Source organism: Epinephelus moara, chromosome 8 (genome assembly GCF_006386435.1).
Source record: "Epinephelus moara isolate mb chromosome 8, YSFRI_EMoa_1.0, whole genome shotgun sequence".
Lineage (NCBI taxonomy): Eukaryota > Metazoa > Chordata > Actinopteri > Perciformes > Serranidae > Epinephelus > Epinephelus moara.
In genome coordinates, this window is record NC_065513.1 from 35,126,068 (window position 1) to 35,143,463 (window position 17,396).

Below are 17,396 nucleotides of genomic sequence, written 5' to 3' on the forward strand. Positions count from 1 at the left end.
CCTCAGTAGAGGTTTCCAAGGTGTTACATGACCCGTCTCCCTTGATTCCCAAAGTCTTATCTGCCAAGTTGAAGCGCACCCTTTCTCCTGTCGACACACATTCAGCTGTGTCTTGATGTCTGATGCAGCCAGCTTCCTGTTACACCATTTAAAGACCCCTGTGAGAATGTTTGTCTGATTTTGCTGTCAGTCAAAATCTGCCAGATTTCATTCAATCAGAGCTCTTTCCAGTTGCTAGATGCCTCTGATAATGTGAGCCACTGTGCTCAATGATAACTGTTTCTGGCAATTTCTCTGTAATTCTGCCTTCATCAGTTGATATTTCCCTCCAGTGATGACTGCTGAGTGCCTAGAGACATGTACAGCTTTATATGTAAGGATGTGTTCAATTGCAAACTCTAAGAGACTAATGAAATTTGTCCCTTAATAATGCAGGCTGCAGTGGCAAAATATAAAAACCTGCACAATGTTCAGTCTCATTTGTAGGATAAATACTCTATGTTGCCTTCTGGTTTCATAAGAGGCAGTGAAAGTCATGCATATGGGAAATGACTGCAATCACAAGCTATTGTATTCTTTTTGTTAGGTGCTGGCAATAGTCCATTGTATTAAATGCCTAATCTAGCATTGGTGTACTGCACCCTTTCCTTTGGAGTCATTTCTACCACATGGGCCGCTGTTCGTACATTTTGACCTGCACACACCCAAACGAAACTTAAAGGGACACTTTACCCAAAAATCCAGCTGTATTGCTATTTATTAATCTAGATTGTTTGGTGCAGGTCGCAGAGTGTTCTAGATATTGGCCATAGAGATGTCCGCCTTCTCTCCGGTATAATGGAACTAGATGGCACTTGGCTTGTGGTGCTCAAAGCAGTATCTCTTTCCAGAAATCATGACCCAGTTACTCAAGATAATCCACAGACCTTCGTGTGAGTAGTTTCATACAGGAACTATTTTCTTGCTACCAAACTACACCCACCAACTATATAGCTGAAAACACACCGGCCGGAGCTGCCTTGACATGCGACAAGTACTGCTCCACACACTAGACGTTGCAGCTCATTAACGACCCACCAGGCAATTTCTTTTTGGCCATTGTCTTTATAATGACAGGATTGTGGGTCATTAAGCTCAAGATATTTGTCATACTCAACAACGAGTCTCTCCTCATCCATTCTTTGTTGCACACGAGACAGCAACAGCTACAGAGTTCTCTTTATGCATCAATGGTGAGGAGAAGAGTTGAGCTGCCATAGGAGCTGAGAAAAAGAGCTGCTACGGGAGCCGGTAAGCACAAGCGGAGAGTGAGTGGGGGAAAAAATGCGTTTAATTCGTTGGGCAGCGAGGCTGGGAATAGGACAGTCGGGTGAAGTGCTAAGGGGTGGCGCGTTCAGGAGCGCTGATGCATGTGTGGGGTTGTACATTGAAAATACCAGGGGTATAAATTTTTTGACGTGTGGCGTTTGCTGCTAGTGTGTTTTGGCCTTATCATCGCGCAGAAGGAAGAGTGCATCTACTCATAGATGGTAAGGCTTGTACTCGTGACAATGCAAGATGTAAATAGTAAAGGCTTCCTCCTTGGTGGAGCTGTAATGTTAGCTAGCTCACTGGGGCTAGGTGAGATAGCAGAGGATGTACACTTTCCTCTGTGAGGTGATACATCTGGCGGGATTTTTTCGGTAGGAAGAAAGTCGTTTCTACAAACCACTCATAGCAAGTAATCATCATGATCATGATTTCTGGAAAGAGACATTGATGTGAAGTTTTTCAAATGTATTTTTTTTGGTGCTTTGAACTTTGCAATATAGTTCCATTATATTTGAGAGAAGGCAGACATCCCCACATAAGATACCTCCAGCTCTTGGCAGCTCACCCTAAAATAATCAGGACTGATAAAAAGAACGACAGGTAAGAGGAAAAATATGTATTTTTTTATTTTGGGGTGAGCTGTACCTTTAACTGGCAGTGTGCACGCTGCACAGACCTTTAAATTGAGTCTTTTAGCACAGTTGCCATAGCGACACATTTGTAAGCTGCCTACACTATATCCTTTAGCAGGGTCATCAAAGTCAGCCACTGTGCAGCATAACTGGAACAGATTTTAAGATTCAGTGTGTCACCGTAGATGTAATACTAGCCTTCTCCCAGATGATGGCTCAGTGCTGGGAATCAAACCAACAACCCTGTGGTGACACCCCTCCTCCACCTCCACCTCTACCTTGATGCCATGTAGGCAGAAAGCAAACCATTTGAATAATAATCATGTTAATAAATAGTTCATGTGGAGTAAGACAGAGACATAGACCGTGGGAATGCACCCACTGATGTTAGGAATTGTGATGTCTCATTGCTCTCTCAGTGCCTTTTGAAGAAAAAAATCTGTTTCAATGTGGCATGGCAAAAGTACAACTGAGACAACTTTTGACTGAGTTTAAGAATTTTGGTAATATCCTCTGGCCACTGGGTACATTATTGTGCATGTGAGTCAGAGGCCAGATATTCACTCCCTGTTTCTTGAGAATCACAGTGTGACCCAAAAACATCTCTGGATGCAGAGCTCTGTGAAGACCTGGTGTTGGGATTTATCTTAGTTGTATTAAATGCTAAGAATCAGTTATGTTGCATTGCTTTTTCTGAATTAACAAATTTAGTGTGAAAGTTAAAGGGACAGTTCACCCCAAAATAAAAATACATATTTGTTCTCGTACCTGTAGTGCTGTTTATCAGTCTAGATTGTTGTGGTGTACATTGCTGAGTGTTGCGATATCGGCTGTAGAGATGTCTGCCATCTCTTGAATGTAGTGGATGTCTCTTTCCAGAAATCATGACCTGGTTACTCAAGATAATCCACAGACCTTGTTGTGAGCAGTTTCATGTAGGAACTACTTTATTTTGATTGAGCTACACCCGTCAACTGTATCACAGTGAGAGAAGAGAGAAGTATCTTCGACTAGCTCACCCAGCATCACTGAGCTACCATTACAGCTGAACTGAGGAGGATGCCATTCGTGTTTACATCTCACGCTGTCACGAGCCCGAGCGTCTTGTTCATGAGTAGATGCACACTTCCTTCTGCGCGGTGATTCGGTAAGCTGGTGTATTTTGGTAGAAAGAAAATAGTCCTACATGAAACTGCTCTCAACAAGGTCTGTGGATTATCTTGAGGAACCGGGTCATGATTTCTGGAAAGAGACATTGCTGTTGAGTTTTTCAAATGTATTTTTCTGGCATTTTGAGCACCACAAGCTGAGTGCCATCTAGTTTCTACTATATTCAAGAGAAGGCAGACATCTCTGCGGCCAATATCTCCGACACTTGGCAACTCACGCCAAAACAATCTAGACGAAAAATAGCACTGCAGGTAAGAGGAAAAATATTTTTGATTTTGGGTGAACAGTCCCTTTAAAGCTGCAAGAATGTTGCTCGTGGTGGAAATACATTAGTTTGTGAACGTGCCTGCTCTCTGAGAAAAGTTGTGTTGTCTGATACACAGCGCTTTGTCTCCAGGATGTGTTCTACTCAGTTCTCAGTTTTTTTTACCCCCAGCTCATCAGGAGGTCACAAAAAGCCTTAGGCGGCCTGTCTACCCTCTAAGATTTAGATACGCAGGGTAAGCCCTAAAGTAGATCACAAATCACACAATGAAAGAACAATTTTGCTTCCATCATACCATATTAACAATTCAAATGAGTGCTATATGGGAAATTCAGCTGCAGAAAATCTCTGGTCTTTTTTCAGTTTCTGTTTGATGTTTCTCTTCCATGTGTGGGTTTTTCAATCGAGCTGACCTCCCACTGCCTGCACACATCGAGCAGGGTTTCCCTCCCAAACATGTCTAGTGTCTATACTTGTTCTGCTCGGCTGAGCCCTAATTCATCATTTAGTAGTTTATTTCAGTCTTGCCCACATTTGTTTTGTATTAGTCCGGAAGAGGACGGATATTTGAGATCTATATATAAGCTTTTAGTTTCCATGCTGCACGTTTTGAGAGGATTAATGTGCTGAACTTGGGATATGCTGATTGGCTGGGGATGATCAATTCTCCTTTATATTCAAACCTTACTAAACTAAACAAAAAGCTTTTTGTTTGACATTACTGAAGACTTGCACCGGTGCCTAACAATAGACAATAGTATGATAATGGAAACGCTTCCAGTCTGTTTTGATGTTCGAACCAAAAACAGATTTTACTTTCTAAGAGTGCTCAATGTTTTGCTTGTGAAAGTAATATCCTAGATTTAGCGTAACCTGGGTGTTGATGTTCCAGTGGTTCTCCGTTTGGGGGTTGGGGACCACTGTGTTGGGTTTAGGGGTCACAAAGGACATAGTTTGTTGGAGTTGAGAGATAATTGAGAGTCTGAAAACATGATTCTGCGCCGGTGACAGCCGTGGCTGTAGCATTAGGTTTTCAGGCTGTCCATCCATCCGTCCCATTTTCGTGAACAGGATATCTTAAAACGCCTTAAGGAAATTTCCTCAACTTTGGCACAAACGTCCACATGGACTCAAGGATGAACTGATTAGTTTCAGACCTCACAAAACATGTTTTTGACCATAACTCAAGAATTAATACTATAATTATGACAAGATTTCACACATATGTCTAATAGACTGGTGAAGCTATGAGTCTTAAAACCCGGAAATGAGAGAATTTTTGCATTCCCAGTTCCCTCATCTGAAAGTCAGTGAGTTTTTAAATAGGTTTTTGGTGAAGCCTGAAATAAAGGACTGTCAAATTTTGTTCTACAACATAAAATATGTCAGTACGTACCTGACTCGCTAACAAGTGGCTTGACGAGACTACAGAGCGTCAAAACTCCAAACACGTCTGAATAGTCTCATTGTGGTGGCGACACTGAAGTCATGTGACTATACAGTAGTTTGTTTGTAGCCTAATGTTAGCTTTTCACTTCTGGTGATTGCATTTACGCTTCAAAAATCATAAAAGCGGTGTTCATTTGTGAAGATTATCTTGCTGAACAAAAGGTGTAAGTATCATAAACGATCATAAGTTACAAAGCAATAAACCACAATCCCAGCAATCTGGAAATCCATCGGTTAAAAAAAAAAAAGAATTTTTTTTTTTTTTTTCCTTTACCTCTGGAGGCACAGCCCGGAGTTTTTCGACTAACAGAAGTGCAAGGGCCTCGGCGATCGCTCACACCCTTCACTTCCGGCGGTGCCCCAGGGAATCGCCGCGTTGTTTACAAATACTTCGGGTAGAAAACCAGCAGAGTTTAGCTATATATCACATTTTTCACGTCACCATATCACCGTGTAGACTAATCTGATGTTTGTTAAGTCTATAAACACAATGATTGAACAAACGTTACTATTTCTGTGTGTTTTGTAATTAACATGGTTATCGTAGATTAGCTGGGCTAACCGTTAGCTGTTAATGTTAGCCATTAGCGGTGTCTGTAATAACCATAGACTGTATAAAAATAAGGTAATAACTCAATAAACAGTCCGTGAATAAAATATTTTTTCCAGCGGATATCTTAGTTACAACATGATTGAGCTAGCAAAGCAGTTTTGTGTTGCTATGTGTGGTATTTATTCAGTTTTGGGAAATCACGATGTCTAGAAAGCATCAGTGGCTGCAGCTGACAGGGACAGTTAGCAAAGCTAACATCAGGACGTCATTTGTTAAAAGCCTCCCGTTGTCAGATACGACATTAAACTACTCCAGTTTGCTCAATCATGTTGTAACTAAGACATCCGCTGGAAAAAATATTTTTTTTCACGTTGATGAGACGGCATTTTGGGTGGAGCGGTCGCTATGGACACGGAGCTTGCTGTTTCTGTAGGTATACATTTCCTGGGGACACCTGCACATCTCGGCCACGCCCCCTCCATTGTAATTGGCTAAAGCGCAGTATCGTTCAAACTCAAAGCCCCGCCCTCCCCCCTCTGTAGTCGTCTTTCACACAGGGCTGCCGACAGATTCTACAATCTGCAGAATCTGTCTTGCGAGATTACAATCCCAGTGACTCTTTGACGAGGGGTTGGCCTATTAAAAGTTATCCCTGCAGCACTCTGTAGAATAAAATGATGAATTGATTCCATTTTATATCAAAAGGTCAAAGGTTAACGTTACTGTGACATCATAATGTTCTGCAAAAACACTTTCCTGGTCATGATTTAACGCCATAACTCAGGAACACAAGGGGAAGACGTGTGGTCTGATACTGAATCGGTGACACTAATCTTGGGTGTCCATCTTGAAACTGTGCTGACTGTGTAGATCTTGTGTGCTGATGCGTGTGACACATCCTTGTTTTGCTGATATATTACATTGCATCAATTCAGTATCACAACGTAGAGAGGAATATCATATGTTCTTTAATGTTATCCTTTCTCTATTAGTACTGTAATGGATGGTCACCAACTGAGAGTGAGAAGCTTGAAGTTGAAAAGGCTGGGACTCACTCTTGCTCAAAACTGAGCACTTATTGTACAGAACACTCTTATAATAAAGGCTCTTTCTCGCCACAGTGAAATGTGGATTTAATTAAACCCTGCTGTGGATCCAATTAGGAGAAATATACAGTCCACACAAGACTGTAATGTGTGAAAATTACCCGCATCTTCCTCCCATGAGATGCAAGTAGCAATTAAAACCTGCAGAAAACTCTGCAGTATGTTTTCATGATCTTGGACCCCTGTCAGAGCGATCATCTTTAATCAACAGACATTAGCAGAAAAAGTGAGATAGCTTTTCTGTCTCTGTACTAATACACCTCTGAAAACCCCAACACTGTCTACTCCAGGGACACGTGCAGCCTCCTTTTCCCGACATTGTTCTAATTAAGACTGATGTAACGATTACATAATTTGCGGCAATCCTCAAAACTGGATGTTGATGTGTGGCCCTCTCGGAAAGTCTGTGCAGTCGTTTTGAATTACTTTTGCCGCAGGATTCCCATCAGTCTAACTTTAAACTTGTGAACTCACAGCTTGGCATCGCAACAGAATTATCAGTTATATTAATGCACTTTGGCTCTTTCAGTTTATACTTTGATGCAGATCAGTGCACTTGAGTGGGAGGTTGTTAATAGGTATCTTACGCAAATTAATCTTCTTTTAAATAGCTTATTAAGGGACACATAAAGTGAAATGGGTTATGTAATCGGCTTTTTCCTTTTTACTTTGAGTTTTGACATTTATGTGTAATTGTATTTCTTTAATGCACTTCTGTAAAGCCCTTTGTGGTGGGTGCCTTTACCAAAGTGCTAGCATGCAAAAGACAAATCTATGTTCTCTTATATAAACTCAGGAATCATGATATTGTAAATGAAGTTAGTTCTTGTTCAGAATCTTAAGATGCTTTAAGTCTCCAAAACCAAGTGTCAGTGACCTCTGTCTCTCCTGTTTCTCCGAAGATGTGGATGTCCTGCAGCAGCTCGGGCTTTCTGGGAGAAGATCAGGCGGATCATCATCTTCAGGCGCTCGATCTGTCCCTAATGGCATCATCCCCTTCAAGTCTGGAGTTATCCTCACCCCGAGGGCACGTATCCAGGTGCCTCTGCGCACCGTTATCCCTGCTGCGTACAGCTCCACTAATCTCTCCCTGATACTCAGCCTGTCTGTTCACCGCATCAACAGCGCTTTTCTTTTCTCAGTGCTGTCTAAGAAAAGGAAAGTGCAGCTTGGAGTGCAGTTCGTACCGGGGAAGGTCCTGGTACACGTGGGGCAGAGGAGCTCTGTGAGTTTCGACTATGATGTCCACGATGGCCAGTGGCACAGTCTGGCTTTGGATATCCAAGGCCACCAGGTGTTTTTACACACTTCTTGTGGAAAGAGGAGTGTACATGCAGATTTGCATTTGAAGAAAGAGGAGGCTCTGGATGCAGAGGGCTCCTTCCTGCTGGGCAAAATGAACCATAACTCGGTGCCGTTTGAAGGTGCCATCTGTCAGTTTGACATTTATCCCTCTGCTAAGGCAGCTCATAACTATTGTGATTACATTAAGAAACAGTGCAGAGAAGCCGACACGTATCGGCCCGTGTTTCCCGCCCTGCTACCTCTATATCCCGTAGATCCAAACATCACTGTCACTCATGTAACTCCACTGTCATTGACGGAGATATCCAAAAAGGCCCAGAGACCTACTTTGGCCTTGACTGAGGAAAACACCAGGACTACGATTCTTGTTCCAACTGACAGCTCGCTGATGCTGAACAAAACATCTGTGTATCAGACTGCGAGCACTCCAAAACCTGGTGCTGTGTCTGTTTCTCCACCGGTTCATCCAGGGTTGGAAAGCCCGTTTAATTTTCCGACTCAAACTGCTACTACATCTCTTAAGATCAGCGTGACGCCACCAAACCCCAAACCAACTTCACATGGCAGTGCAGGAGAGAACACAAACCAAGGAGATACTACTTCTCAGAAACCTTTTGGCGAAAGAATGGATTTACCTGCTTCCACCCGACCACCTGGGACGAAGCCAAGCCTCCACATCACAGCTGCTTTCACGCAGGGGTCTCCTTCAAACGCCTACCTTCCCCAGAAAACGCAGTTGACCACAGTAGCTCCAAAGAAACCTGAGCCAAAAATGACCAGTGTGCAGGATGTCAAACCCACCTCACTTATTCCAGTCACTCCAGCTGCAACAGATGGCTTCCAAACATTTGACCTGGAACCAACCCAGTTCTCACTGCTGGCTGGACCACCTGGACTAAAGGGAGAACCAGGACTGCCGGTGAGTGTGCGAGATCTAAACAAACACAACACACACCTGCCACTGAAACCTGTGCATGAGTATGTGCGTATTTATCACAACTTTGAACCATAATTAGTGTTTCTTTGTGCACACACTACAGGAATGTCTGTTTATCTTATGTGTTTTAGTGATTATTTATGAATGAATAACTTATGAATGAGGACATATGAATTGTAATAGATGAACGTTTTAACACTTGGCTGCCCCATTTCTATGCTTTGGGCAAATTACCTTCTTGGATCACAATGATATACAAGTATGACAGCTTGCTGTTTAGATTTTGGTTTTCCTTTCTTTGATGTCCGGAACTGCTGCTGACGTGGATGCTGACGTGTCGTGTGGTTTTGTGAATCTAGCAGTCCCCAGGCACTCTGAAATGTTTGCTTATGTGACAATAGTGTGTTGCTGTGTTAATCACTCAGGATTGTTCCATTCCCTGTCCTGACTCTTTTTTTTTCTTACTTGCATGTGGTGTTAAAGACTTTCTTTCCCCATGCAATTGGTGCTGATTAATGTGTGATTTTCTTTTCATCAGCAGCGGTAGAAATAGTCAGGCTCACAGCTGGCCTCTGCCAGTTAGTGTTTGTCTGTGTAGAGAGGCTGGCGGTGAGGTGTTAGATTCCTCTGAGAGGGAGTGTGACTGTTCAGAGAATGGATACTTTTAAAGCAGGGTCAAAGGTAAAAAGGGATAAAGTACTTGAGCACAATTAACTATTTAGAGTCAGAATCGAAAGGGCTATACAAAGTGAAGGCAGTGCTTTATCCCCATTATTCAGGGCTGTTGTATTTTTTTTCCATTTTATGCACCACAGACTCTCTTGGTAGGAGAGTCAGTGCAGGAATTGTAGGAAATGAAAAATTCTCTTCTGTTTTCTTTCAAATACTGACTCCACAATGTTCATATATATTTATACATATTAAAAGTTAAAGGCCTATGACATGGAGTATTAAATTTCAAGACACGTTGTTTTGATGGTAGGTCTGAGGTTTTGCATGTCTAAAAACACAAGACCTACTGCTGTTGCTCACATCACGCTATAAGCTTCAGTGTAACAATGTTAGAACTGAAAAGTTACTAATGAAGAGAAATTAAAACAATCCTTTTCACAGGATTATCTTAAAGGAACGGTGTGTACGTTTTTAGGGAGATATAGTGGCATCTAGTGGTGAGGACTGCAAATTTCAACCCGATCAGAGTTTGTCCAGTGTTTATCAGTCAGGAGTTTTTTACCGTGAGCTGAATTGTCCGCAGAGTTCTCCTCCTCTCCAAAACAAATAGACCAGGGGTCTCATTTATAAAAATAATTGACAATTTCTACAATCAGGCTTCTACATCTCTATCTGCATCACCAACTTCCTGTCTCCAAAATGTTCATATGTATGGGTCAAAGTTTCTCCCATCAAGTCTGTTTTTATAGATCACAACTCAGGCCTTGTTTTGTGCGTACGCAACTTTTATAAATGAGACCCGAGGTGATTAAAACTGGTAAAAACACTGAATGAAGCAGTTTCATGTTACCAATCAGTGTTTCTCTGATGCTATTTGGCACGTCGGAGACAGGCAGCTCTCCCAGCACCTGTGAATAATTGCTCACTTTTTCTCTCTGATCACTTAAGATCAAAACATTCAAGAGGTTTTTAACAGAAGCCAAATTATCCACAGAGGTCTCTTCCTCTCAAAATAAACGGACCCGGTGATTTAAACCAGTAAAAACACTGAATAAAGCAGTTTCACATTAAAAAATTGGTGTTTTTCCAATGCTGGTTGTCATGGAGGAGCTGATGCATAAAGCAAATGACTATCTAGAGCCAGTGTTTGGTTTGTCCCACCTGGTCTACTGTCGAAACACGGCGGTGCAACTCGGCAATCTCCATAGACAAGGGCCCGCTCCTTATGTAGATAGAAATGGCTCATTCTAAGGTAATAAATACACAATAACTCTTATTTTCAGGTGATTATACACTAAATAAAACATACTTACTAGATTCCATTTCTGCCAATATATATCTCTCTTAATCCTACACACTGATCCTTTAAGACTGTAGAGTCAGACTGATCTTACTAAGTTCAGAGCATCAGTGATGAACATAGACAAAGTATTTCATCTTGTCAGTCATCAAGCAGTGTTGACTGCAGACTGTATACATTCATATCGACCATGTGGTCCTGTCAGGCACTGATCCTCTGTTGAACACAGTATGGTTACCCACATTTTCCATTGTAAAAAAGACTCCTCTGTCTTGTATTGGGTCATGTTTGACCAAAAAGAATGTCTTAAGTAAAGCTTAGCTGCTTTGGCAGCGAGAGAAACCGCAGCTCTGCATGCCCCCGAAGCCAGTTTTTATGAGAGAGAAGTACTGTAACTGATGCCCGTCAGTCCCTGGTGTATGGTAAAGACTACCTTTCTGAGAACTTTCACTACTGGATTGGTTGTTAATGTTTTAGTATAACAACTGAATTGAGTGCTGACTCAGGTTTAAATATTCTATTTTGTAACATTGTCCTCTGAGTCATTTTAGTGATGACTGGAAACCCATTGTTACCCCTGCCAAGGAGGTTATAGCTTCGGTTCGGTTTGTGTCTCAGCAGGATTTCGGTAAAACTACTGGCCCGATTTTGATGAAACTCATTGGAAGGTTGTAGCGTGGGTTGATGAAGAACCCATTCAATTTTGAAGAGAAACTGAATCACGGTGCAGATACACCTATTACTTTTTCCTTTCTGTTAACGTTGCGAGATAGGGCATGTGGCTTTGGCGCAATACAGTGCATGCCATACATCTTAAAATTCAGTAGAAGTTCAATAGTGACAAAACATAGCCAGTTGTAGAAATGCGATGATTCAATATCACAATCCACATTTACTGCTACCAGTAATCCTCTGGGGTAGCACACATGTATAGTTTGAACAAAGTTAATGCAGAAAGCAGTTGTGATAGAGCATTCCTTCTTAAACATTTGGAAATATATTCAGACATAGTGGTTACATTTGCAGATTGCATGTCAAAGAAGACTACTGGACTTGGCAAAGGGCTGCGCTGTCCAAGTGCCCCTCTAGTTGAGTGTTTGAACCCTCTCCACTGGGATTAGGACTGAAATTAGTGGGTCATGGACTGTTTAAGAAGGCATACATTTCAACTGATCACAAAGGCAGGAATGTCTTTGAATGTATATGTGTGTCTGCTGCAGCAGTTCTGGTAAATAACATAAGTGCTGATGAATTCGTCAACAGGCCTTAGCTCTGAAGAGGGGAGGATAAAAATTGATGGTTAGATAATCAAGTAAGGTCCTCAGTCTAATGGAGAGATTTGTCCAAAAAAAACCTTTTGGGGTTTTGGTAGGCTGTCAACACAAGATCAGCAGCAGAACTGCACAGATTTACAGGCCTGATGCACTGGATCGTTGTCTTGGCTGACAGTGAACCAATTAACCAGATCTGGAATCGGCCAAATGTGACCAATCCACATATGGTTTCTGTGTAAATGTCATAAAGCTGAGTGTCTGAGTTAAAGGGACATTCACCACAAAATCAATAATAGATTTCTTCTTACCTTTCTTTACCATAGATGCAGGGTTCTGGAGATATCAGCCATAGAGATGTCTGCCTTCTCTCGAATATGATAAAACTAGACCACACTCGGCTTGTGGTGCTCAAAGCGCTAAAATAATACATACAAAAACTCAACAGCAATGTCTCTTTCCAGAGATCATGACCCGCTTACTCAAGATAATCCACAGACCATGTTGTGAGCAGTTTCATGTAGGAACTGAAGGAAGAAGGAAGTGTGCATCTACTCATGGACGAGAGGCTCATGCTAGTGACAGCGCAAGATGGAAATATTAATGATGTCGTCCTTAGCTGAGCTGTTAAACTAGCTTGATCAGTGTTGCTAGGTGAGCTAGCAGTAGATGGTCGCTTCCTTCTGTGTGGATGTACATCAGTAGATAATTCCAGTGCTGCAAACAATGAGGTATACATGTTTTTAATTTGGCTAAAATAGATCACTAGTATCAGTTTGGTACTCTGTATCAGCACATACACTGAGGCTATGGGTTGCAGCTGGTTTAGTGAGTGGAAAATTTGGATTGTTGTAGGCTTGGGTAGTATCAAGGTATTACAGTGTACCAGGGTATTTAGAAATCCCAAAGGTGTGGGTTTCAGTACAGTCAGAAATACAACTGCTTCTCTTTCTGTTAAACTGATACAGAGATGCTGTATTGAGGCGATGTAATGTACAGCTAACACCACTAGAGGTCACTCTCTACTGGTAGAACAGGAAGCTGAGCTGAGAAAGATGGTGACTGTAGGTGGTGGGGATAACGTTACAGGACTAGCAATAAAAGAAAAATTCTTCTGCAGCTATTTGGGAGTATTGACACATATAACTTTAACTTGAAATGACCTCTTCCAACTATAAAACAGTTTATTAGTTATATGATTTTAGTCAACACATCGTCTCTGTTCAGCCCATTGATATGTAGGTATCCACCATCGACAAGTGTTATCAAGTCCTCCAGCAAGTAATGGGTGCCTATTTCCTATCTTTAGATTATTCTATGAGCCATAATTATTTAGACCCAGCAAGACTTACCTAAGTATGCCAGATGCATATTGGAAACACAGCATTGTAGTCAAGACAATGACCAACATGCTACGATGACTTCTATCACCGCCAGCTCAGCATTTATGTTTGTTTGTCTGCTTTTTATACCAGAACCATCATATACCATCTACCCTGGTGAAGGGCTGGAAGGTTTGAAGATGTGAAAAAATAGACACCGCCCAGGCATAGATTGTTGCATCATTTGCCTCTGGAGAAAGCGATGGTCTGAACCTCGCAGAAGGGCTACCCTGAAAATTGTGCATCCATATTTTACACCAGAGCTCAGATAATATTGATCTTTAATCTTGTTTGTAATCGTTACTTGTGACAAAATAACCTGAAGTTATGACTCAAACGCACAGTTTCAAATCATGAATAGTTATTGTTTGTAAATTCTATAAAGATGTGAGCTCTGGCACTGCCTTTCCGCCCATCCCAGCAGAGGCTGAAGCTCAAACAGCTTATCACGTGTGGACAGCCTGATGGTTGCAGTCTAAAGAATCTAAAGGTTGCTGAAAGCCTTTTGGCTTTCCAGAGTGTATGCTGGCTGAAGGAGTACAATTATAGCTGCTGGTCCTGTCCAAGTCAGACAAAAGTGCTCTATACATCTGACATTATTACAGTAGCTCAATTTCAGCTAGAGTGCCTCGAGCTGTTTTTAGGCCCATTTCCTTTCTCCTCTTTCCTTAACCTTCTGAAGCCATGGGAAAATAAATAACAATCCCAACATCTCAAGCAAACTCAGGTAGTTCGGATTGACCCCTCATTAGATTTGACCTTTCAGAGCTTTGCTAATCCATGTATGAAATTGTTTTAAAGCTAGCTGATGCCCATAATTAATGTGATTGGCTGTGGCTGGAACCAGTGCCGACCTGCCTGCCACTGCAATGAGTCACACTTACAGCCTGTGCACTGTAGTGGATTTGGGCTCAAATTATATTGGCTGCAAACGGGACAGGGCTGCTCTCGCCTCTAACAAGACATTCAAGTGCCTGCCAGCATCTCACTCACTGAGTGCTTTGGAGCTCTCAGCTAATGTAATGCAGAATCAGGCAAAAAAAGCACAAGATGTATTTACTGATTCAATATCTGACTTCAAGTGACTTTTATTGTCTCTTTTACTATTTAAGACTGTTCGAGACTCTAGAAATAACACGACAAAAGGAAGTGTCTCTTAGAAACCCTGTTGTTGACATATTTTATCTTTTCTTTTAGGGCCCTGAAGGACTTCCAGGTTTGCCAGGAAAGCCAGGGAAGAGAGGTCCAAGGGTGAGTTTCTCCCAACCAGCAACAAGTTTCCCCATTCACCCACAGTTCCTCTTTCTTTCCATTACCACTTTTCACTCCCCGTCCAAAATCTTCCACATGTCGTCCACTTTATCTTAATGATGCCATAATCACGTCTGATCTGCATTGTAGCAAGATTACATTGTTAGCAGCGCACTGATATGGAAGACCTTTGAGCAGTTTGATCAAGCACTCAGTGACATCTTTGGATTACGGAGCATTATTCAGCCAGACGTTAGTTTGCTTTGGCTCTGGGTTTGATCAAGCTGTGCTTCTCTGCTGCCAAGGTCCATTTGTAAAGCTGGAGAGCAAACAACCATACGCTACAAATCTGTGAGTTGCCAATGTAAAATTAATTGAACACACATGGTAGGTATTAGATGGACATGAAAAATAAGGTAACGTTTGTGAGTGTACATATTTAGAGAACAAGTACTTTCTATCCCGTACACAAGCAGTACCAGTACTTGAATTAGGCATAGCTCCTATGTTAACATTGGTGAATGCTTCTTAGTGTATTAGAGTCCTCTGGTGCCATATCTTTCATTTCGGGGCTCAATGTCAGCCTGTGAGCTCCTGATGCAGCCAAACAGAGTGAGAGCAGATGTTGTTTCAGGCTCATGTTTTCAGAAGAAATATAAGAAGAGAGGAGATGATTTGTCCCAAGGGAGAGTTGTTATTTTAATTTCTGTCTAAGACCTTTAACTGATGGCTGTGTGTGTAGCTGCTGCCCTTTCAACTGCCCTGATATGAAAATGAGTGAAGCAGAAGTTGAACTTGGCGTCACAGTGAGTCCTAAGCTGAAATAAATATGCTAGAACTTCAAAAAACATTGAGAGATACCAGTTTTGGTTGCTCTTTTTGCAGAGCTCCTGCTGAACACCTCCTGCAGAGTACTTATGCTTCTGAGGAGTGTGCATACGAGCTACCTGCCGCAGCCCGTGAGACTGTGCCCTGCGGTCAGGCCTCAGAGGGGTGGGCTGTGGGAACCCAATCTCTTTAAACAAGGAAGAAAGAGGGCTTTGTCCCCATCTTATTAAAGGCATTTAAGACCCTGTCTGGAGCTCAGCAGCTCTATGCAGTAGCACACCAACCTCTATAGAGTTCATTCATCATCAAGCTCTTGAGACCAAACTGCAGGCCACACCGACTCAGAGCAAAAAAAAAAAAAAAGGACGGGTGCAGTTCAGGTTTTTACTGATTGTTTTCCTGAACCATCAGAATTTTCCTGGATAGTTCACGTGATTAGCAAGAAATACCTCACAGCTACACGCATGATCTACAGAAAGCTCTAAAGTGGACTCTGGTCTGGCCATTGCTTGTACAAACAGTAGGAATAAAAGCAACATTCACTATAGCAGAGGGTTTTATATTCTAAACATACCAAACATCTATATGCACAAAGATGATGAACAGTAACTCCCCTGTTCAAACTGCTGTTGTCGTGCTTTGTTTCATGCTTGTTTCCCTGATAGTTGTCTTTAAAAAATTGCTTTAAAGGTTCAGTCTTTATATCTACCGTACATACAGAGTTGATCCACTTCTACCGAGTTCACCATGTTGCTTCTACAGTAGCCCAGAACAGACAATTCTAGATAGGGCCGTTCACGTTTTTGCTTCGTCCACCAAGCATGGCACATGGGAGAAATTTAAGTTCTGCAACCTCACTGCTGGAGGCCATTTAATCTTACACACTACTCCAATGTGAGGTATTCCTTTACTAGCGATCACGGATACAAGCGGCCAAAATGAGTTTCATCAGAAGGGTGGCTGGGCTCAGCCTTAGAGATAGGGTAAGGAACTCAGACATCTGGAGGGAGCTCGGAGTAGAGCCGCTGCTCCTTTGGGTTGAAAGGGGTCAGTTGAGGTGGTTCGGGCATCTGATCAAGATGCCCCCTGGGCGCCTCCCCTTAGAGGTGTTTCGGGCACATCCCACTGGTAGGAGGCCCCGGCGTAGACCCAGGACACGCTGGAGGGATTACATATCTCATCTGTCCTGCCCCCCCCCCCAGGAGGAGCTGGAAAGCGTTGCTGGGGAGAGGGATGTCTGGGGTGCTTTGCTTGGCCTGCTGCCCCCGCAGCCTGGCCCTGGATAAGCAGATGAAAATGGATGGGTTTTCCTTTGAGTTAAGTCCAGCTGCAGTATAACAGAACAATGTTGTACAACTTGTGTCCATTTTTCAAGGAAGACACATTGGCCCTCATTTATGAAACGAATGTACGACGCGCGATAATTTCCACATTTCCACAGCAAAGCTCGACATTTATCAGTGTGGACGTGAGCGAAGGCTACAATCAAACTCACGTCGGCGTGTATTTGTGGTGCAGCATTGTAAATCTGGCTGAGGTGGAGAATTGTTTTTAGACCGTACTCTGACTGACATCTACGTATTTGCAGCCACACATTAATCAACCTAAAAATGTCTAGTCGCCATATGGACGTGCGCCCTCTGTCACAGCTGGCAGGTGCCCGGCTCTGTGGGGCTGACTCCAGGTTGACCGAGGCTGAACACCACTGGTTGCCGGCTCTATCTGGAACCTTTCTATATTTTTAAACACTGACTGTTTTCAGCCATCACATTTATTAACACCGGATTATTCCTATGCTTTGATGGGCACGATAAGAACGTTTCATGAATCACATGCGAACCCTATCGGGAGATGATTTCTACGCTTGGATCTGTGCTGGTTTGTGAGAGAGATTGATCTATGAGGCTAAAAGTAACTATTAATTCTTATTAGTACTGCTAATTGTTGATAGATGTATTTAAGAA

The 17,396-nt window shown here is 42.4% G+C and overlaps 1 protein-coding gene across 2 annotated transcripts in view; it reads left to right on the plus strand.

The window, feature by feature from the left end:
• The window catches only part of col27a1b (collagen, type XXVII, alpha 1b), a 115,693-nt gene that overhangs the window by 4,356 nt on the left and 93,941 nt on the right, over positions 1–17,396 (plus strand). For both annotated transcript variants that reach the window (XM_050051534.1, XM_050051535.1), the window contains exons 3-4: positions 7,389–8,710; positions 14,551–14,604. In XM_050051534.1, the coding sequence (XP_049907491.1) occupies positions 7,389–8,710; positions 14,551–14,604 (1,376 nt within the window). The remainder of the gene's footprint in view (positions 1–7,388; positions 8,711–14,550; positions 14,605–17,396) is intronic.